Genomic DNA, 20173 nt, shown 5'->3' on the forward strand with positions numbered 1-20173 from the left:
CTGTGCGAAATGGATTTTTATTAACGTGTATATTATATGTATATATCTCTTAGTTAATATTTGATATCAGTATATATACATGTGGAACAAGTAAGGAAATTATACGTATGTGTATATATATATATATATATATATATATATATATATATATATATATATATATATATATATACGTATATATATGTGTATTCGTTATATACACATATATATATACAAATGTGTATGTATACAATATATAGGCTATATAGATATATTTTTTAATAATGGACTGCAAGTGCAATGGATCAAAGGTCTTTAAACTATATGAAACATCCATCCGCCAAAGGTAAACAACAGATGTTAGCAAGATTATAAATTTGTAAAAGAAAACATGAAAATATTGCCTAGCACGAGACTCAATAAGAAATATGACTTGGTTCACTACAAGGAACAAATAATAAATAATAGGTTGCCATATATTAAACAACTCAAACATCTCCCATGATCTACACAAAACACAGAACTGTAAGATAGCACCACCAAAATATGTTACTCCAGTGCTGCCCTCTTGGCTTGTTCCATTCAGATGTGTGCATGTCGAATAATATTCAACTGCTATATTTATTACACGTAACTACTGTTGCCGTTTGAGAACTCTTCAGAATGCTACCGAAGAATTTGTCCTAAATTCGACGTAAAAACTGGAACAATCACAAAAAAACTTTATTTTGTGATTTATGAGGAAGGGCACAAGCTCCATTACTTAACAAGCCGTGCATTATTTGCTGTGATCATTGCACGATCTTCATGTCGCTGTGACCATACGTTCTTATGGAACAAGCCATGTTGGTATCACCATGTCCACCAGACTTCATGAATTTAGTTGATAACAAGGATAAATTTTGAAAATTCGGTTTCCTAATTAGGCTAGTAGCTACTCTTCAGCAATCACATGGCTTGCTATTAAAAGATCGGCATCAATGCAATGAGATATGGAGCACTGTGTTGCTTCATAGACTGGTGAAAAACTAATTGGTCTCAGTTCATAGTGAAGGGACTGACGAAGATGCCATATCTCATTCTCTATACGCCACAAACCCCACACATCCAAGCACCTGGGAGTTACCACGCAACATGAACTGGCTTTAACAATCCTTGTAGCTTTAAGAACTACAGGCCAATATTACAAAATTCTTGACTACTGTACCAAATAATGGTTTTCATGGAGGCACAAGGGCAAAGTACAAAACACCGGGCTAATTCATTAAGAAGATAGATTATCAATATAGCATGCTAGTATCACGTCCACGATTCCATCACACTAATTGTGAATGATGGGCTGACCAAGTCCTACCATCCTTAATGGTGCACCATATTGATTCTTCGGAGGAGTAAACAGCAAAAAATCAAAATGACTTAATGAATCCCAATACGTCAACAAAGATTACTTTGATGTTTCTCAAACCACGACGTGAGTAAAATGGGAAAATGGCCGAGAAAGACCCCAACTTTCTATAAGGAAGGGATTCCTTTTTTTCATGTTTTCCTAACCTGGCATTACAAAGAAACCAAAGGGGCACCAGTCAGTCCATTGCTACACCATAACCAAAGGCTTTCCTCTCACCTTGACCTGTTGCTAAAGAGTAGAGAAAATATCTGCATAGACAACAAGCATACACTGTGTATGTATGCATGCGTACATTTTCTAATGAATCCATTTACTTGTTCTCCTAAGATCACGTAAAAATTTTCCTTTTTACTCTCTGGGGAAGGAGAACGTTGAAGTGACACAGGGAAATTCAGGAACTTTCCTTTGACCATCATCACTATTACTGATTCTCTTATTCTACAGTATTGTTGAAGTTACTAACAGTAGAAGTTTCAAGAATAACAGGAATGAAATACTAGCAGAGTGTGAACTTCTGTAGGAATAAAAAAGCTTATGGTAGAATCTACAGGAAGGCACTATGCAGGGTGCTGAGAATGTATGGTACGGAATTAAGTTAACGAGAGCGATGACAATTTCTTGCAATGAAAGTGACGCGTGTAGGCTAATTCGACAGTCAAGGAAGAGTGGCTGTTCTGGTGCAAAAGTGAGTCTGACACAAGGGCGTGCTGTCTCTATGGCTGTTCAACATCATTATGAACAGAGTGGTGAGAAAAGTCTCAAGATGTGGGATAGGAAAACGAGCCGTAAATGGTGTGTGCAACGTCTGATGTTTGCGGATGAAAAATTGCTTATCAGTGACATAAATATATCTACAAAAACAATAAGAACACCATGAAAATGTTTGCAAGAGGAGAAGCTTGGAGCAAATGTGTGCAAAAATAACGATAAGTAGGGAAACAGAAACAGGAGGCAATGAAACAAAACAGCCTGAATTGTCCACAGAAGCCAAGGTGAGAATTTACGGGCCATTCTATGAGTACGAATCCGTGCTGGCATAACGCCAGTTTAATCATCAACAACAACATGGTGAGAATGCATGAAAAGATTGTTGAGCCAATTCTCCTCTATGGAAGTTAAGAGTGGACAATGAATGCAAATGAAAGAATGGGCAGAATATAGAACATAGAATTTAGGTCAAAGTACAAACGCTGGGAAATTGACAGTAAAAAGGTTTGAAAGGTGTAACAGGAGGCAAACCTCGCAGTTGCACTATGAATCAATTGTTAGGAAAGGGTTATTTATACATGCATAACTTTAAAATTTACAAATATTAAGCCTTCAGGAGGAAGTCATTCTTAAGGTATACCGAATTCAATGTTAAATGTTATTTGTTTGCGTGTGTGTATAGATATAGGCCAATATATCTTTGAGAGAGAGAGAGAGAGAGAGAGAGAGAGAGAGAGAGAGAGAGAGAGAGAGAGAGAGAGAGAGAGAGAGAAAAGGACACACTGACCCACAAACGCTGCGCAAACTCTAAGGGTACTGATAACTTCAGAAATTTGTTCAAACCATGGCACTGAAGGTCATCTTTGAGGATCTTTGCTTCGTGTCTTCTGTATCTCTATCCTGAAATTTTGAATGGAAGAACGTTCATGCTCGACCTACGTTGTGAGAGAGAGAGAGAGAGAGAGAGAGAGAGAGAGAGAGAGAGAGAGAGAGAGAGAGAGAGAGAGAGAGAGAGCTGGACCGTGTACGTAAATAACAGAAACATAAGGGAAAAAAACCAGCAAGCAAGAAAACTGTTACTTTCATTTCCTTGCATAGGCTACACGAGATTATCATCATATATTTTCAACGTCAAGTCATTTCCTTTTGTAAGGGTGGGCCTATGAAAAAAGAAGTCATTGCCATATTCGTATTGCAACTGCTGAACTGCGGACTAAGCTCCTGTGCACAAAACTTATAACACTGCCGCTTTTACAAACAATGTTCATCTGCAGTGTCGGACCCCTTATAGGCTACTCATTAAACAGCTCACCATATTTGCTCGTAACCTACGCATTCTGGATAGGCTGATAAGGCCTTTAATTTTAAGTACTTCTTTTGGAACACGTGCCTAGCGCTTTCTAAGTTTTCTTATACGCCTTCCAAATACGTTCGAACATATATATAAATACGCTATTTAGCACAAACTTAGTGATTAGTCGGCTGCAATGGGTCTTAGCCAAAAGGGAGACTTCCTTCGACCATTCCTTCGTTGTTGGAGTTTTACACATGAAAACGGAATTCCCGTTTCACGTACTATGTAAATTACGGACAACCTTTCTAAAACACTAACCCATCAAAATTTATGTGCACAGATAACTGTAGTATGAACATTGTTAAAAATTAGTTTTGGCCAAGTCAACAAAATTGTTACTATAATCAACATTACGAATGACAAAGGGCGCCGGTGTCCATAGTCGTAATGCATACTCGGAAAAAATACATCTTGACATTGTATAACATAAGCTATGTAATTATGATAATATCCATCAACTCCGTTATCCTAGAAATACTAACTAACCCTTGTGCGGAAGGCCTTAAAAATTACGGACGTCTAAAACTAATGCCTTGGTTTTGAAGAGAGAGAGAGAGAGAGAGAGAGAGAGAGAGAGAGAGAGAGAGAGAGAGAGAGAGAGAGCTGGTCGTTTCTGCACTCCTAATTTCGTGCGGCGAGACACACACCAACCCAAGGTCCAACTAAACAGGTTTGTAAAGTGTTGGCGGGAGAGAAGAAAGGACAAAGAAAAGACCAGTGGTTCTGATGACTCCCTCTTCGCCTCCCGGTCGTCCATCCTCTGTTCTGTCTGCATCGAACTTGATGTGTGTATGCTGTTAAATCTGATGTAAATTAAACAATTATGGGAGATCTATTTCTTCCTAACATGAATCCTAATTAGGCTACTGATTTTTCAAGAAGGACCTAATGGAAATGGGGTACGAGGGAAATATCTTCGATTTTTTCCTTCCATGACTCACCATACGACTCCGAATGCTCCGTAACCGATGGGTCTATCAGGCGTCACATCTTGCGTACTTGCGGGCGCAGGCGAAGGGGTCTGTCCGTGGTGGGGCTGTTGAGGCTGTCCACCGCCCGTACCTGCTGCTGCACCTTGGGCGGGCTGCTGCTGTTGCTGCTGCTGCTGTTGGCTGGAAGCGCTGCTGCTCCTGTGGTGGGGATGATGGGCGTGAATGGCCCCGACGCCCGTTCCAGCTTGGGGTGCAACACCCCGTGGGTCCAGATGGGCGTAATAGCTGGGCTGAGCAGCTGCTAAGATAGCATTGTGGTGGGTAGAAGGCACGACGCCAACGCCTCGCTCTCCGATGCCCGCCATCCCGTGCTGCCGCCCACTGCCCGAACGTGTGCCCACCAAGGCCATGGGCGGGGTATCCCCACAACGCCCGATATCGGCACACGCCCCGTTCTCAGCGTATCTAGACGACCCTGGCGACGAGTATCACCATAAAGGAGGAGGTATTTGATGCAACTACACTAAGCACACCCGTACACTGACACTAGTGGAGGGGGATCTTATTAAAGGAAAATTCAGCTCTCAGACAGGACCCTGAAGCAGCTCAAGCTTCTCAATAACGCGAAGCTCTGCACACCTGAGGAGGGAGGGAGGGAGGGAAGGAAGGTTTCTTTCCAAGCTTCCTCTTATCATAGACTTTTAATACCTTTCCCTTCCACTGCACGGCTTCTAGTATGAGCCCCAGACACTACAGCTGACAACACACTGCAAAAAACACCAGCCCTCCGCGATTAGAATCCAATCTCTTCCACTATCTCGGCACTTTCAACCTCTAAACACACCAATTATAAACCTACGGTAACCTTATGGGAGTTCTGGGATTAATATCCACATTAAAATTATTTGTCTCCCACGCTGTTGGCTGGGAGCGAGAAACGCGCAGCACCTTTCCACTCCCAAAAGATTTCACTCACTGCCTTGCAGCTGCTTTGCTTTGTTTGGCAGCTGTTAGTAGCGCTGCCGTTCAGAGTGAATGCTTGAGATCTAAGATCTCCTACTGTGTCTTATTCTTTCCTAATTTCTAACTTTTGCGTTATAAGTATTTCAATGGAGACAGAAGCCAGCACCGGGTTGAAATAAGTTACAAAATAACATGAGTCGATATGCGGATCGCGTTGAAACTTCGTGCGGCTGGCAACGTTTAATTGCTAGCCTTAATCCTCCTTTCTTGTCAGCACATTACAAACTATATAATACCTTCCGGTGTTATACTTCCAAGTTTACAGTAGCAATCGTTACTAATGGTCCTAATGCATAGAAATCTATCACATCGAAGAACCTGTGCATGAAAATGTATTTATAAGCCTAGAAAACATCAATTAAAGGCGTAAAAAAGTAAATTAGTTACAACGAATGTTAAAGTACAGTAAATGGTTGCTCTTCAGATACATTAATTACTTTCTGCACCAAAAGGAGGTGGTGAACGCTGAAAACTGACATATTAAGTGTACTTCACGTCTGTAGCATCAGAACTATTTAGCACAAGGTTATGACTGAAGAGCTTGATCGGTAGCGAAAAGAAATGCATTATAATTAAATCTTCATGTTTAAATGCGGCATGGTGAATAGGGTATATCAGCTCCCATCTCATGAACCAAGTTTCCTAAAGCATTCAAGAGGAAGAGCCATCGACAATAATGGCACGAAGTTGTAGGAAGAGGATATAAGATGTCATTATTTACGACTTCTCGCTTTGCAGATTTGATCTCTCTCTCTCTCTCTCTCTCTCTCTCTCTGGTTCCTGGTTCCTGTACACTTTTACGAAATAGAAAAGGTTGCTGTGGATAGTCGTGAAAACAGAATTTTAAGTTTCTATTTGTTTTTTGTTCTGTTTATACTCTCTCTCTCTCTTTCTCCTAATGGTCAGAAGAAATTTCAGACCAAATGTTTTCAATAGATGTAAGTACCTGGTTGCTAAGGGGAAAGATAAACCAGAAGTCCTCAACAGTTTTCCTCCCAAAGAAAAGAATTTCATTAAAAGGAAATCTTCTTAGATATGGGACGCCTTAGGGAGATCGCTCAATATGGTGAAGACAAAAGTTATTTTGGCGAAGTTTATAGGTGGATACTACAATAATTACCGTTTTTCATTTCTCTCTCTCTCTCACATACATACACAAACACACACACACACACACACACACACACACACATATATATATATATATATATATATATATATATATATATATATATATATATATATATAATTACCACTTGAAAAAATTAAGACTAGGTGTGGGGCCTGACCGGTTTCGACTGTAATTCTAAGCCACTGATGTCAGTAGTAATGAATAATATATAAATCTCGTGTCAGTGCGATTATAATCACACACACATATGTATACATGCAAATGATATATATGTATATGTGTATATATATATATATATATATATATATATATATATATATATATATATATATATATATATATATATATATATATATATATATATATATATATATATATATATATATATATATATATATATATATATATATATATATATAACCCTTACATCCTTCTTAAAGTTTTTTCTCAACTCGACAAAATCTTTCAGGTTTCACTGTCAGACATGATTTAAATTCCTACAGCAATGCAGACCGTACTAGACTTTAGTATACAATTTCTCTCTATCTGATTTCTAAATCTCATTCAGCCTACCCATTCTTTAATTTTCATTTTTTTAAGTCTTTCACTGAATTCCAACTTGGGAGGACCTGTATTGGATACCAATGTTCCTAAATATTTGAAGGATCCCACTTGCGGATACTCTCTCCTCATTAATGCTGTTTATCTTAGGTTTCTTTTTGTTCCCATCTCCCTAGGTATAGGATGCTATCAACATTATCTTCGCATCTATCTTGCTCATTTGTAATATCGCTAAGCTCTTCGTTGGGCGAGTCGGTAGAGTTGCGTCCTAGCACTCGCTAGGCCCAAGTTCGACTCTCCAGGCCGGCTAACGAAGAGTTAGAGGAATTTATTTCTGGTGATAGAAATTCATTTCTCGCTATAATGTGGTTTGGATTCCACAATAAGCTGTAGGTCCCGGTGCTAAGTAACGAATTGGTTCTTAGTCACGTTAAATAAGTCTAATCTTTCGGGCCAGCCCTAGGAGAGCTCAGTGGTCTGGTAAAACTAAGGTATGCTTAACTTAACTTGCAATCAGCTCAGTGGTCTGGTAAAACTAAGGTATACTTAACTTAACTTGTAATATCGCTTCTTATATTTAACAAGAATACCAAAGCAAAACAAGACCCTCCACAATAGTGGCCTGTGAACGCTGTCAATTGCCTTTTAGTAATCAACAAAAGCCATTATCAGGGGATTTTTAAATTCCATGCACAGCTGCATTACGTCTCAACGTAAATATTGGATATGTGCGACTTCTGTTCTGTCTCAGACATAAACAGGAACCGCCTTGTTTATAGTTACCACATTCAGTCCGGTCACTCTTCTTCGATATCTGTGCTGTGACTTCCGGTTTCCAATGAACAAGCTTGGATAATTCATTCCATGTTCTGCCAAAAAAGTCTAGTTAGTACACGAGGTGTCATTTCAGTTTCAACTACAATTATCTTTGCGGTGATTCCACCATAACTTGGTGTTTTCCATTCCCGAGGCTTCAACATTACTACTCTTAAACTGTTAGCTAATCCATAAGTACATTCATGACTTCTTCAACTTCTGGTATATCAGTCAAGTGATCTCTCTCACACCCCTTATCCATGACCTCACAAAAATGTCTTTCATCTTCTTCTGATGTTAGTACAGAAGGAATGAACAGTCTTTTGAGTGATGAAAATGCACGAAAAGAACTAAAAAACATTCCATTAGACGGTGTGAATAGTGTTTCCAGTAAAAAAAGAAAAAGTTTAAGAACCAATAACAGGAAACGAAAAACTGAAGTAAATACTATGTGTGACCTCAACAGTTTTTACCGTAATTGTATAGATTGATAACAATGAATTTTCCGGCTAACACAATTTTAAGCATCGCTGGTTGCACTTCATTACAATTTAGCAAAATATCTTGCTGACTGTCTCAACTTATTGACTGGTATTGTTTCTAACACCAACATAAAAAACAGTGCAGACTTGATGAATAGATTAAATGATATACAATACCACAGTAAGTTCAGGCTTGTGAGTTTTGATGTGGCATCATTCACTGATGATCCACTAGAATTTTTCATCTGATGCCTGGGAGAGCAGAGATTTTCTCTCAGAATTTTGGCATGGCTATGGTTAACCCTTAAGCAATTTGCATAGGGAAATTTTTGAAAACAGAATATCAAATACAATCATTCCAAGTAATGCAACATGATTCAGGTATGCTGATGACATAATACATATAAGGCCATAGAACGAAAATGTTAATACTTCTTCTTAGGTAAACTGAATGAACTGGTTCCATTAATAAAATTCACTATGGAAATGGAAAATGACGGTTGCCTATCATTTGAGGATTGCCTGATAACAAAAGTAGTAATGGGTTTAAATGTAATGCGTACAGAAAACCTACCAATATTGCTGCTGATGTACATTTTTATTCTGGCCTAAGTAATAACGTAAAGAAATCGGTTTTACATCCATATTCTTAAGAGCATTGCATGCCAGTAGCTCTGAGTACATTGGTATGATTAAGAATAAAGGCAATAAATTAAAATATCCAAATTCTATATGGGACAAAAGGATTTTTCTTTGTGAAAACATAAGAGAAACGTACAACATAGAAATTTGCTTGTATTATCATATATTAATAGCTTCAAAAATATTCCCCATCCACACAAGTTAATGCAGCATTTGAAAAACAATAATGCAATAAAAAAACACTCATAAAGAATTCTCCCAACAATGCTACAGAAGTGTATCGAATCCCAAGAAAATTTGTAACAGTTTTTATATCGGTCAGACTGGAAAATCATTGGAAAAGAGAATGGAACATCAAAAATAATTCAAAAGATATGACAGGGGAACAGCGTAATTTTCGTTCATGCTTGTGAAAACAATCTTTCTTTCAATTGGTCAACGGTTATAGAGATAGTTTATTTCAGTAATATACTGAAATGGAGCATTATAGAGTCGAATCATATAAAAGAACGCTCTCAACAAAATATAGATATCAGCCAAAAGAAATTTATGAGATATATAGACTTTAAGGAAAGTAGTTTACCTAGGCCTAAAGGAAAGGCATGACCCTCCCCACATAGATAAACAAGATTCGTAAACGGTGCACTGACCTCAAACACTAAGCTGACTCCTACTTCCTGGTTTTTTCTACTTGTCAATTTTGAGTATTTTGCTCCAACCACCTGTGTGGTCGTTTGCACTGTCATTCAGCAGCAGTGCTTTATTCTTCCTGAAAATGTCCTAGAAAGCTAAACGCAAAAACCGTTCAGTATCCATCACCCAGTATATATATATATTTATATATATATTATATATATATATATATATATATATATATATATATATATATATATATATATATATATATATATATATATGATGCATGTATGGAGCCTATATTACTCTTTAGCGAAGTTGTGGGTACTACTGACAGGGAGTTCCTCGTTGGACAAGTCGGTAGAGTTCTTGGCTAGCACTCTGCTAGGCCCGAGTTCGAGTCTCTGGCCAGCCAATGAAGAATTAGAGGAATTTATTTCTGGTGATGAAAATTCATTTCGCGTTATAATGTGATTCAGATTCCACAATAAGCTGTAGGTCCTGTTGCTAGGTAACCAACTAGTTCTTAGCCACGTAAAATAAGCCTAATCCTTCGGGCCAGCCCTAGGAGAGCTGTTAATCAGCTCAGTGGTCTGGCTGAACTAAGGTATACTTAACTACTGACAGGGGAAATGAGGAGATACTGCTGTGTGGCAACTGAATGAAATGTGAGGAAGTTGCTGAGGGCAGTGGTGTTCAGAAACTTTAAATAGACTGAGATGGTCTGGACATGTGATAAGATAGAGAGGCATGCTGCACAGAACAGTGGTAGGTATGGAAAAAAGACCTGTAAGGAAGGACTACAGCATAACAAAAAAGGAGATAGATGAAGGCTTGGCTTGACTAAGTGGAAATTCCGATAGAAAGATCATAAGACGAATCAGAGTAAAGAAGTCATATAATTTCTGAACTTGCTGAGTTATAGATGGAAGCTTGAAGCCTCCGGCACCGTCATTACAGCAAGGTCAGCTAAGCAGATTATTGTAAATTTTCGCAGGGAATATTCGCACTTTCCCTGAATGTTAAAACTTATCACTGTTATCACTGCACTTCCTAGCTATACCTATTCAATAGAGACTGGTGGTCTCATAACAGCATGCATTAATGACAGAATATGACTAATAGATATGTGACCGTGGCAATGATTTCTCTCATTCTTCAAATGAATGAGCGGAGGTGAAGCAGTATCCTTACGCACTTGAGTATGCTGTTCAACTTAGACACGAGTTCCACTATGCAATGGAAAAGCAATAAGAATACTTAAACTTTCTACTGCTGTCCATGGGCGCCAAAGTAAATTCAATTATGAGGTTCGTTCTTATCGCAAATGCTCAGGCTTAGCCAGCTAAAGCTAGTTACTATTCTGCTGAGATTTAAGGATGAAGTTGCAAGGATTGCACCATGCAATGTCATGCAACAAGGATTGCAAGATCCTGGCAAGGTCGCCACTTTTACAGGTGTGGCCTGCAAGGTGACATCAATCTATCATTTAAGTTCTAAGTGCATTTAACTAGTGGAGCCACACATGTAAAACAGATTAATATAGCTACTTTAACCTTAAATTCAGTGGAAATTAAGGGAAAATCAAGGATTGACTTAATAGGTTATAAATACACAAATTAGAGGAAATACACACAGGAGCTTAACCACCAGCTCCGTGGCACTGTAAATACGCTAATTCACAAAATCAAATAGTGCCCCTAGCAAATCAAATATGATCTAAGACCCTCCAAAATATCTTAAGATTAAACAGAATCTTACAGTGAGGATAATCACAACTGATCTAAGAACCTCTAAAATTAGATTAAGATTAAGCAAAATCTTGCAGCAGATAACAATAATTAAATATATCTTCAGATGTCAAATCCTGAAGGAATCTTCTCAAAGTCGGAAGATTGGGAAAGGGTACCGTGGAAAACAGGCTGGCACACAGCATCACAATCACCTATTTTGCAATACAGAACTCACTGTAACTCGATTGCAAAACACTTAACACGTTCAATTTGGGAATGCTGAAGGCTGAGAGAGAAATCATTCAAAGCACAATAGAAATGCCAACTGGATAAACACTTAAGCGTTATGTTGTACAAGTAAAATTACACCATTTTGCTTAGGATCCTAAGGAGATTGCAAGGGAGTGAATATGAGAGCAATAAGAAATATAGTAAAAGGAACAATTCCAATTCCAACTGTACCTTTGTCCTGGGGACGAGACATTTTGATGTTAAAGCCAGACTTTGATTTAATGCAAGTGATCAATGGTGGATCAGTCTGAAGACACAGCAAAAGTAACTTGTGGGAAAGAGGGGGGAAGGTGGTCAGAGGACCGACCGACAAGGATTTTTTCTGCTCTTGTGGTATGCTGCGAACTCCTCGCATGACCTGTGATCTCCTCCTTATATGCTATTCCTTCCCTCCTCCTCAGCCTCTGTTCAAGGCTGGCAATGACCTTTAAAATCTCACATCTGTTGACAGCCTGGGACGCAGGCGCAGCTGAAAAATGAGAATCAAACGACAGCACAGGAGAGAACAATAGGTGTACAATAGAAAGACATTAAGGGCAAGAGAGGTGGAGTTTTTACTGCGAGGGTGGCTGCTGTAGCGAATTGCTAGTTGTCAAGTACTGTTTTACGACTCCTGTTTACTCCAATTGTGTAGTCCTTTTGACCTAGATACTTTTACTTTACTTTAAGTCATGGAGCTTGTACATGCATTTGCACTGAACAAATGTACGTTAATATATATATATATATATATATATATATATATATATATATATATATATATATATATATATATATATATATATATATATATATATATATATATATATATATATATATATATATATATATATATATATATATATATATATATATATATATATATATATATATATATATATATAATGTGCTGTGTATGTGTCCCTCCCTTCTCCGTCTATTATATTAATCTTGGCTGCATTTCTGTGTGTATGTGAGTGTGTCTCTCCCTTCCCCCCCCCTTCCCCCTTCCCATTTCTCCTCCCATCCCATCCCCTTTTTGCCCCCTTCCCATCCCCACCCCCTCCCCCCCTCCTTTCCCCTTCCTCCCCACCCCTTTCCCATCCTCCTTCCTTTATTCCTCCCCTCCTCTCCCCTTTCTTCCTCCTCTTCCAGGTGGTGGAAGAAATGATTCTGAAGACAGATTCTCGATTTCTTCCCTGAAGGGAAGTGGATCTGACAGGAATCTGTTAAGGAGTTGAAGACGGCTTCACAGGATCCTGGAGTCTTTAAGAATTTAAGAAGACATTATAATCCAATGGGCATTTCTCCAGGAATGCTTCAGGAGCTGAAGACTTCTTCAAATGATCCTGGAGTTGTGAAGACGTCTTTCAAGAATAATATTTTAATGACTGTCCAGAAATTTTCAACATTAAGTGACCCAACAGCATATAATAAAAGATTTTTGGCTGAGCTTTGTTATTTTCATTTCGAAATGGGCTCAGCGGGTAGTTCTAGAACAACAGCAGGCACTACTGATGATGGTCCGGAGCCGCCATTGGCATCAGCATTGGTTCAAAACCCATCAGCAACTGCTCCTACACCTACACCTACACCAAGATATGGTCAGTTGTTAGTATATGACTGGAAGGTAAATGGGGTTGGTGCTGCCCATAGACTATTGCTGACTATTATTATCAGGGTTAATTTAGCTGTGGGTATGGGTATGGTATGGTATACAGATATAGGTATGGGTATGGGAATGGCATGGTATGGGTATGGATATGGGTATGGGTATGGAATGGATATGAGTGTGGGTATGGGTATGGGGGTATGGTAAGGCTATAGGTATGGGTACTGGTACAGGTATGGGCATGGTTATAGGTATTGGTATGGTACAGATATGGGTATGGGTATGGTTCAGACATGGATACGGGTATGGGTATGATACAGATATGGGTATGGGTATGATACAGATATGGGTATAGGTATGGTACAGATATGGGAATTAGCAAATGCGAGCGATAGCAAGCATCTGCTAGTATATTTATTTATTTATGTAAATGGATATTACCTGACATTTTTCTCTTAATATTGTGATATATATAAATAATATATATATATATATATATATATATATATATATATATATGTGTGTGTGTGTGTGTGTATATATATATATATATATATATATATATATATATATATATATATATATATATATATATATATATATATAATGTTCTGAGTCCAGTTGAGGAGTTAAATTGACTTTTGAATGTAATTTGCCTTAGGGCCAACACCTAGAACTCAGAACATAAGCAATAAATGTAATTAATAGTATGACTTACCTTAAAATTACATCTATTCAAAGAAAATGGGAAGGTCGCCTTTCATTCCAATTGGTTAGATTAAAGTAATTTATTTACAAATTTGCAACTAGAAATTAATATGGATAGGCTGGCAGTCCAGCCATCAAGGAACATGCAATGTGCAATAAAAGGTGTCATTACAGTTAGCTGATAAATAAAAGGGTAACAAGAATCTTATAAACTGCTTGAGACTGGCTGACAAATTATTTTACATTAGCACAGCGATCACGCTGAGAGGCCTTACACATGGCTCTTGTGGACGGCTTTTGCAGAAGATTCTTGCACGTGGCAAGATGGAAATGAGTCTTCTAAGGCTATTGTTTCACAAGGGCAGGCGCAGAACTTGAAGAGCCGGATAAGGATCCTGGAATTATTCCAGGTCAGCATTCATTGGCACGAAGACTTTCTCTCACATGAAATTAATTATTCACGATGGAGGGAATTATCAATTAGATTTACTTAGCACATGATAACACTATGGTGGGAATGCTCTAATTATTATCACAGAACAAACTTAATTTAGGCTTGGAACAAGTCATGAGGGCATATGTGTGTGCTAGGCTGTGGGAAACAAAGGGACTTTGTCTGGGAGAATGAAAAGTTGGAAATACTGAAAATGGAGAGAAATTCAGAGTAAGGAAAAGAATACTGGTGTTACTTGCAACTTCAAGACGTACCTTATTGCACCTGTGCTTGCAAAAGATGGATTCAGGATGCAGAAGTCCCGACACGTGGCTAGTGCTAGGAGGACAGAACAGCCACCCCTCTTTACCTGGCATAACCTTAGTTTCTTGGGACCTTTCACTTCCAATTCTAGTCACTCGTCTTCTTCCCTTTGCTTGAGATGGTAATTTTCTTAGCTCTTTAATGTTTTGTGGATTTTATTATATTGATGGTTTTAGGATGAGTCTTTTTATCATATTTTATATATGTATTCGTTTTTTTACAGCTGTGATAATGGGCCTTGGCCTGGAAACGTCGCCAATAAAGCTTTGTAAATTGCCATAAAACGTCTCCTTGTCTCCTTGTAATATATATATATATATATATATATATATATATATATATATATATATATATATATATATATATATATATATATATATATATATATATATATATATATATATATATATATATATAATGTATGTATTGTGTATGATAGTACAGTTCACACAAAGACGTAAAATAATTTGATGTGATGTGTTGAGCTAGTCTGTTGCTAGAGCTGCCACAGGCCAAGCTCTTAAGGTGGAGCAAAGTACAGAAGGAAGTAGTTTGCCAGATACTGGCTCCACAATGATTACCAGAACACAATGCACCTGCCAGATACTGGCTCCACAATGATTCCCAGAACACAATGCACCTGCCAGATACTGGCTCCACATGATTCCCAGAACACAATGCACCTGCCAGATACTGGCTCCACAATGATTCCCAGAACACATTGCACCTGCCAGATACTGGCTCCACAATGATTCCCAGAACACAATGCACCTGCCAGATACTGGCTCCACAGTGATTACCAGAACACAATGCACCTGCCAGATACTGGCTCCACAATGATTCCCAGAACACAATGCACCTGCCAGATACTGGCTCCACAATGATTCCCAGAACACAATGCACCTGTTTAACTTATCCACTCTCTCTCCTGAGAAAGTGAATTCTAGGGGATACCCTCAGAGATGAATTTTCAGAGCCCTTTGGTCTTTATCACTTTATCTTTTTTTTTTTAACAATGAGAGAGTAGATATTATGTATATTTTATGCAGATAAGCACCAAATTATGTTTTTATATTAGTAGGTTGGATCATAACTGGTGAGTACCAAGGGCTTCACAATAATAGCAAAGTTCTGCACATTCCTATAAGTGTAAACAAAACAAAACAAAGCTGTAGCGATACACTAGACTATACCAAAATTAATTTTTAAAAATTAAAATGGACAATCTTGGGACTGAACTCCCAAATAACTGCAATTAAATATATATATCTCCCGTAGTAATAAACATAAATAGAAAATAAGAATGGTTTTTCTTACATCATAACAAAGAAGAAATCCAAGAATACTTTTACAATATGATCACTAGCACATATACAAGGTTTTAACGGAAATATATGTGTCTATCATGTAGGTATAAACATTATTGCAAAATAAAAATGGAATACTCTAATGCCAAAAAAAAGAGGAACTCTTTCTCAGGGATATAATTTCAGAATTATAAAAAATATATGATTCTAGATATCAAGGTTAATGTAAGTATGCACACTTCAGGCACTCCATTAATTAATTATATACTATCAATCAATGTATGAAATTCATGAAAAAATATCAAATGGGAGACAGCACAGTTGAGTCGGACTGGTCCTTAGCTTCATCTTGAGCAACTTCTAGCAATATCATGGTTACTTTGGCGAAATGCAGATTCTTTCACGTCCAGGGTAGCAGGTGCATGGGAAAGGGAAGGAGTAGGCTGGTCTGGAGCATGCTACGTCTTGAGAGAGAGAGAGAGAGAGAGAGAGAGAGAGAGAGAGAGAGAGAGAGAGAGAGAGAGAGAGAGAGAGAGAGAGAGAGATTAAATGGCTTCTCTTCTGAACTTAGTGATTTCCGCCCTCAGTTTCTCGGTCTACCTTGCTGGACTTGTGCAGTTCAGTCCATCAGGTGTTTCTGTGGTCCAGTCGGCACTCCCTGCTGATCTGGCTAACTGACACTTTTCTTCATAACTGGCTAACTGACCTTTTCTTCATAACTGGTTAACTGACCTTTTCTTCATAAATTCCCCGAATTTAAGCCTGTGTGAAGATCTCTGAAGGAGGGCCTAAGGTAGATCAAGCGTCCCATTGGTCAGGCCATCCAGAGCCATAAAGGAGGGCCTTAAGTAGAACCAATGTCTCATGGGTCAAGACACACTAAGCACAACCTCAGGGCAAACTATTGGTGGGACTTCTCCTTATCTAGTTGTTATGAGCCAAGGTCATTATCACTGGGGGTTGAGGGGATGTGTTGGTGTCCATTCTGTTGTTTCGTCCATGCCGGGTAAGATGTGGGTAGGGCATGCATGCGCACTTTATTTTTCTCAGGTGCAGGTGCTCTGTAACTAAAGCTGCAATAGGGAAGAGACATTGGTAGTTTCATTTTGGATTGAAAAGGGAATGAGAAAGAGGTCAGATGGGGAAATATGCAGTCTTTTGAGCCAATCAGCTAAAGTTTCCCTTTTTTAATTCGTCCAGATGGTATGTGGGTGCAACCAAAAATTTAGGACATTTATCTTTTTTCAACTTTCTTCTTTCTCTTTATAAAAGTAGTAGGTCGTTTATCGATAAAGCTGATAAATGGGACTGCAGGAACTATTAAGTACGGTAGGGACTGTGCCAGTATTTTTGTTTTACTGAAATAAATGACAGGACTGATAAAAGATGGACAGTTTAGGTTTAGACAAAGAATGTGATGTGTGTTCCTTGTGTTTAATTTGGAGCAGTTGAATAAGTTTGAGAGTACAAGGAAAAAGCTGATGATATAAGTGACAGAGAAGCAACATGCTGAGAATGGGAAGTGTTGAAACTGTTGTGTTGTGAGCAATTAAATATCTTAATGATGAAGAAGCGTGTGCTAGAATATGTGATGAGGAGGTTGGCTGGTTATGTGCAAATGTGAATACAAGATCATGGTGTGGTGTCTCCATGATTGTGTGATAAATTTCTTTATGGCTGAAGAGATGCAAGTGTCATAAAAAAAATGTAGGCCCAAAGTTACACTATAAGAAAATGGATCGAGAGTTTAGTGTGGAATGGCTGTTGACTGAGAATAGTGAAGAAAATGTGCAGAAAATACAGGAATAGTTTGAACGAGATGAAGGTAAATGTGAGCAAAAGTAAGGCTGTGAGAGTAACTGCGAAACAAGATGAAGCAGTAAAAATTAATGAGGATAGTGGGAGCACAGAAGCTCTTGACTTGTATGTGTATTTAGAAGCAAATGCAATAGACTGTTGAGACAATTCTCCTTTATGGAAGTGAAATGCTGATGTTGAGCGAAATGTCAGAAATAAAGGTGAATCCAATCAGGAATTGTTTTCATAGTTTATGTGGAGTGAGAATGCTTCACAAGGGAAAATTAAGAAATGAATAGAGGTAAAAAGGTTAGTGAAGGGAAATAAATAGATAAAAGTGTTTTGAGATAATCTTGTCCTGTGGAGGAATGAAGAACTCTTTGTGGGAGGAAGAGGCAGACCTGTAGAAGCGCTAGACTGATGAAGTTGAAGGGATGTCAGAATAGAGTGGCTCTAATGACTAGGATGTAGGAATGCATGGTAGGCAGAGGTGAATACTGCAATTGGTTTTTTTGTGGGATGACTCGCTAATATTGCACCTCCTGTACGGGAGTGCGAGTCTACTAATGTTGTGGATTTTTAATGCAACGTGGGATACTCGACCCATCAGTAGAAGGACGATTGTGGAAGTTTCCTCTCTCTCTTTTTTCTCTAGAGTTTTACCATATATACATACATACATACATACATACATACATACATACATACATACATACACACACACACACACACACACACACATATATATATATATATATATATATATATATATATATATATATATATATATATATATATATATATATATATATATATATATATATATATACATGTATACATACATAATGGCATTGTAAATCACTTTTACATTTGTTATAATGAAACTGGAGTTAAAAGGAGAATATGTTTCATCCCGTTTGAGCTCACATCCAAGAAACTTTAAACTGCATGCACGCTGTATTACCAACTACGCTATAGCAGTATGCTTTTCTCCACCTTGGATATCGACGCCAAGATCGTGCACACCGACTGTCGACCTTCAACTTTCATGGAACCTGTCTCGCAGACCAATTTAGATAGAAATATAATCCCTCTTTCATGTTATACTTATGAGTGTTAATTTAACTGGCAGTCATAAAAAGAATGTAGTTCAGCTATCAGGTAGATTTGAACTTGCTTCTAAGATACTTTGAGGTGGAGGAGCACAGCACTAGCCACAACGTCACAGTAGAAACTTTTTTCTCCAGCTCTGAAGTTGTCTCCGCTTGTGACTATCCTCAGTCGGCCTTAGGCAAGCTTTTCGCTGAAAATTTTCTTGCACATAAGTATAAAGGATACTGTAGTGTACTTATTTTTTCACTTGATATATATACATGAATATTGATGCAATTGGCAGTTATATGAGAGACTCTTTCAGCCCTCGAGGTGCTTTGCACAACAATTTACTAGTTCCTCATTGGAAGAATGGGTTCCGTTCTCAGCTAGCACGCTGCTGGCCCAGCGTTCGAATCTCTGACCGGCCAATGAAGAATAAGAGGAATTTATTTCTGGTGATAGAACTTCATTTCTCGCTATAATGTGGTTCGGATTCCCGTTGCTAGGTATCCAATTGGTTCTTAGCAACGCAAAATAAGTCTAATCCTTCGGGCCAGCCCTAGGAGAGCTGTTAATCAGCTCAGTGGTCTGGTTAAACTAAGGTATACTTAACTTTACTCCATTACTACACTGGCATGCAAGAGAAGTTGTCTACGAAAGTATGCATGAGGCTGACAACACTGAGTAGGCATACACTTGGCACCGACTTCCAAGAGGGAGAGAGAAATTGTCTGCTGTGACGAGGTCGGTAAAGCTCTGTGCTTGCAGCTCAAAGAATCCTGGATACTAGTTCAAATCTGCCTGAGGGCTGAAACATACCAATTACTTTCAGGGTCATCAGCATAGCGTGAAAAAAGTGAGTACTGTATCATCTCAAATGGCTTGGAAGACAGTTTTTTTTTATGAAAGTAACCTTGGGGTCGGCAATGGGTAGGCACGAAGTAGGTGCCGACTTCTGAACAGTAGAAAAAGCGTAATGCTTGGCACTGCTCTGTCAGCAGCTGTAACCTTCTAAGAGTTCAAATCAGCTTAAGGGCTAAAACTGATGCTCTCATTCAATTAACTGTTAGGTAAACCACACACACAAGCGCATTCATGCACCCACATTATAATAATTTATATATATATATATATATATATATATATATATATATATATATATATATATATATTACCTCCCTCTCTTCTTTTTTGAGCGCCGGTACCCATCAACTCGACAGT

General features: G+C 38.2%; 1 protein-coding gene across 8 annotated transcripts in view; it reads right to left on the bottom strand.

Annotated features, from left to right (window-relative positions):
• nmo (serine/threonine-protein kinase nemo) overlaps nt 1-20173 on the bottom strand; it is a 298234-nt gene that overhangs the window by 257410 nt on the left and 20651 nt on the right. For 2 of the 8 annotated variants that reach the window (XR_010850782.1, XR_010850783.1), the window contains exon 1: nt 4391-5361. The exons of 2 other annotated variants lie outside the window; for them this stretch is intronic. Coding sequence is in view for 2 of the 6 variants with exons in the window: in XM_067090968.1 (XP_066947069.1) it covers nt 4391-4791 (401 nt within the window). In the remaining 4 variants the exon portion in view is untranslated. Of the gene's footprint in view, nt 1-4390; nt 5387-20173 lie in introns of those variants that run through there. 4 more of the 8 variants (XR_010850784.1, XR_010850785.1, XM_067090968.1 and 1 more) reach the window with 4 other exon arrangements.

Source organism: Macrobrachium rosenbergii, chromosome 4 (assembly GCF_040412425.1).
Source record: "Macrobrachium rosenbergii isolate ZJJX-2024 chromosome 4, ASM4041242v1, whole genome shotgun sequence".
In the NCBI taxonomy this organism is placed as follows: domain Eukaryota; kingdom Metazoa; phylum Arthropoda; class Malacostraca; order Decapoda; family Palaemonidae; genus Macrobrachium; species Macrobrachium rosenbergii.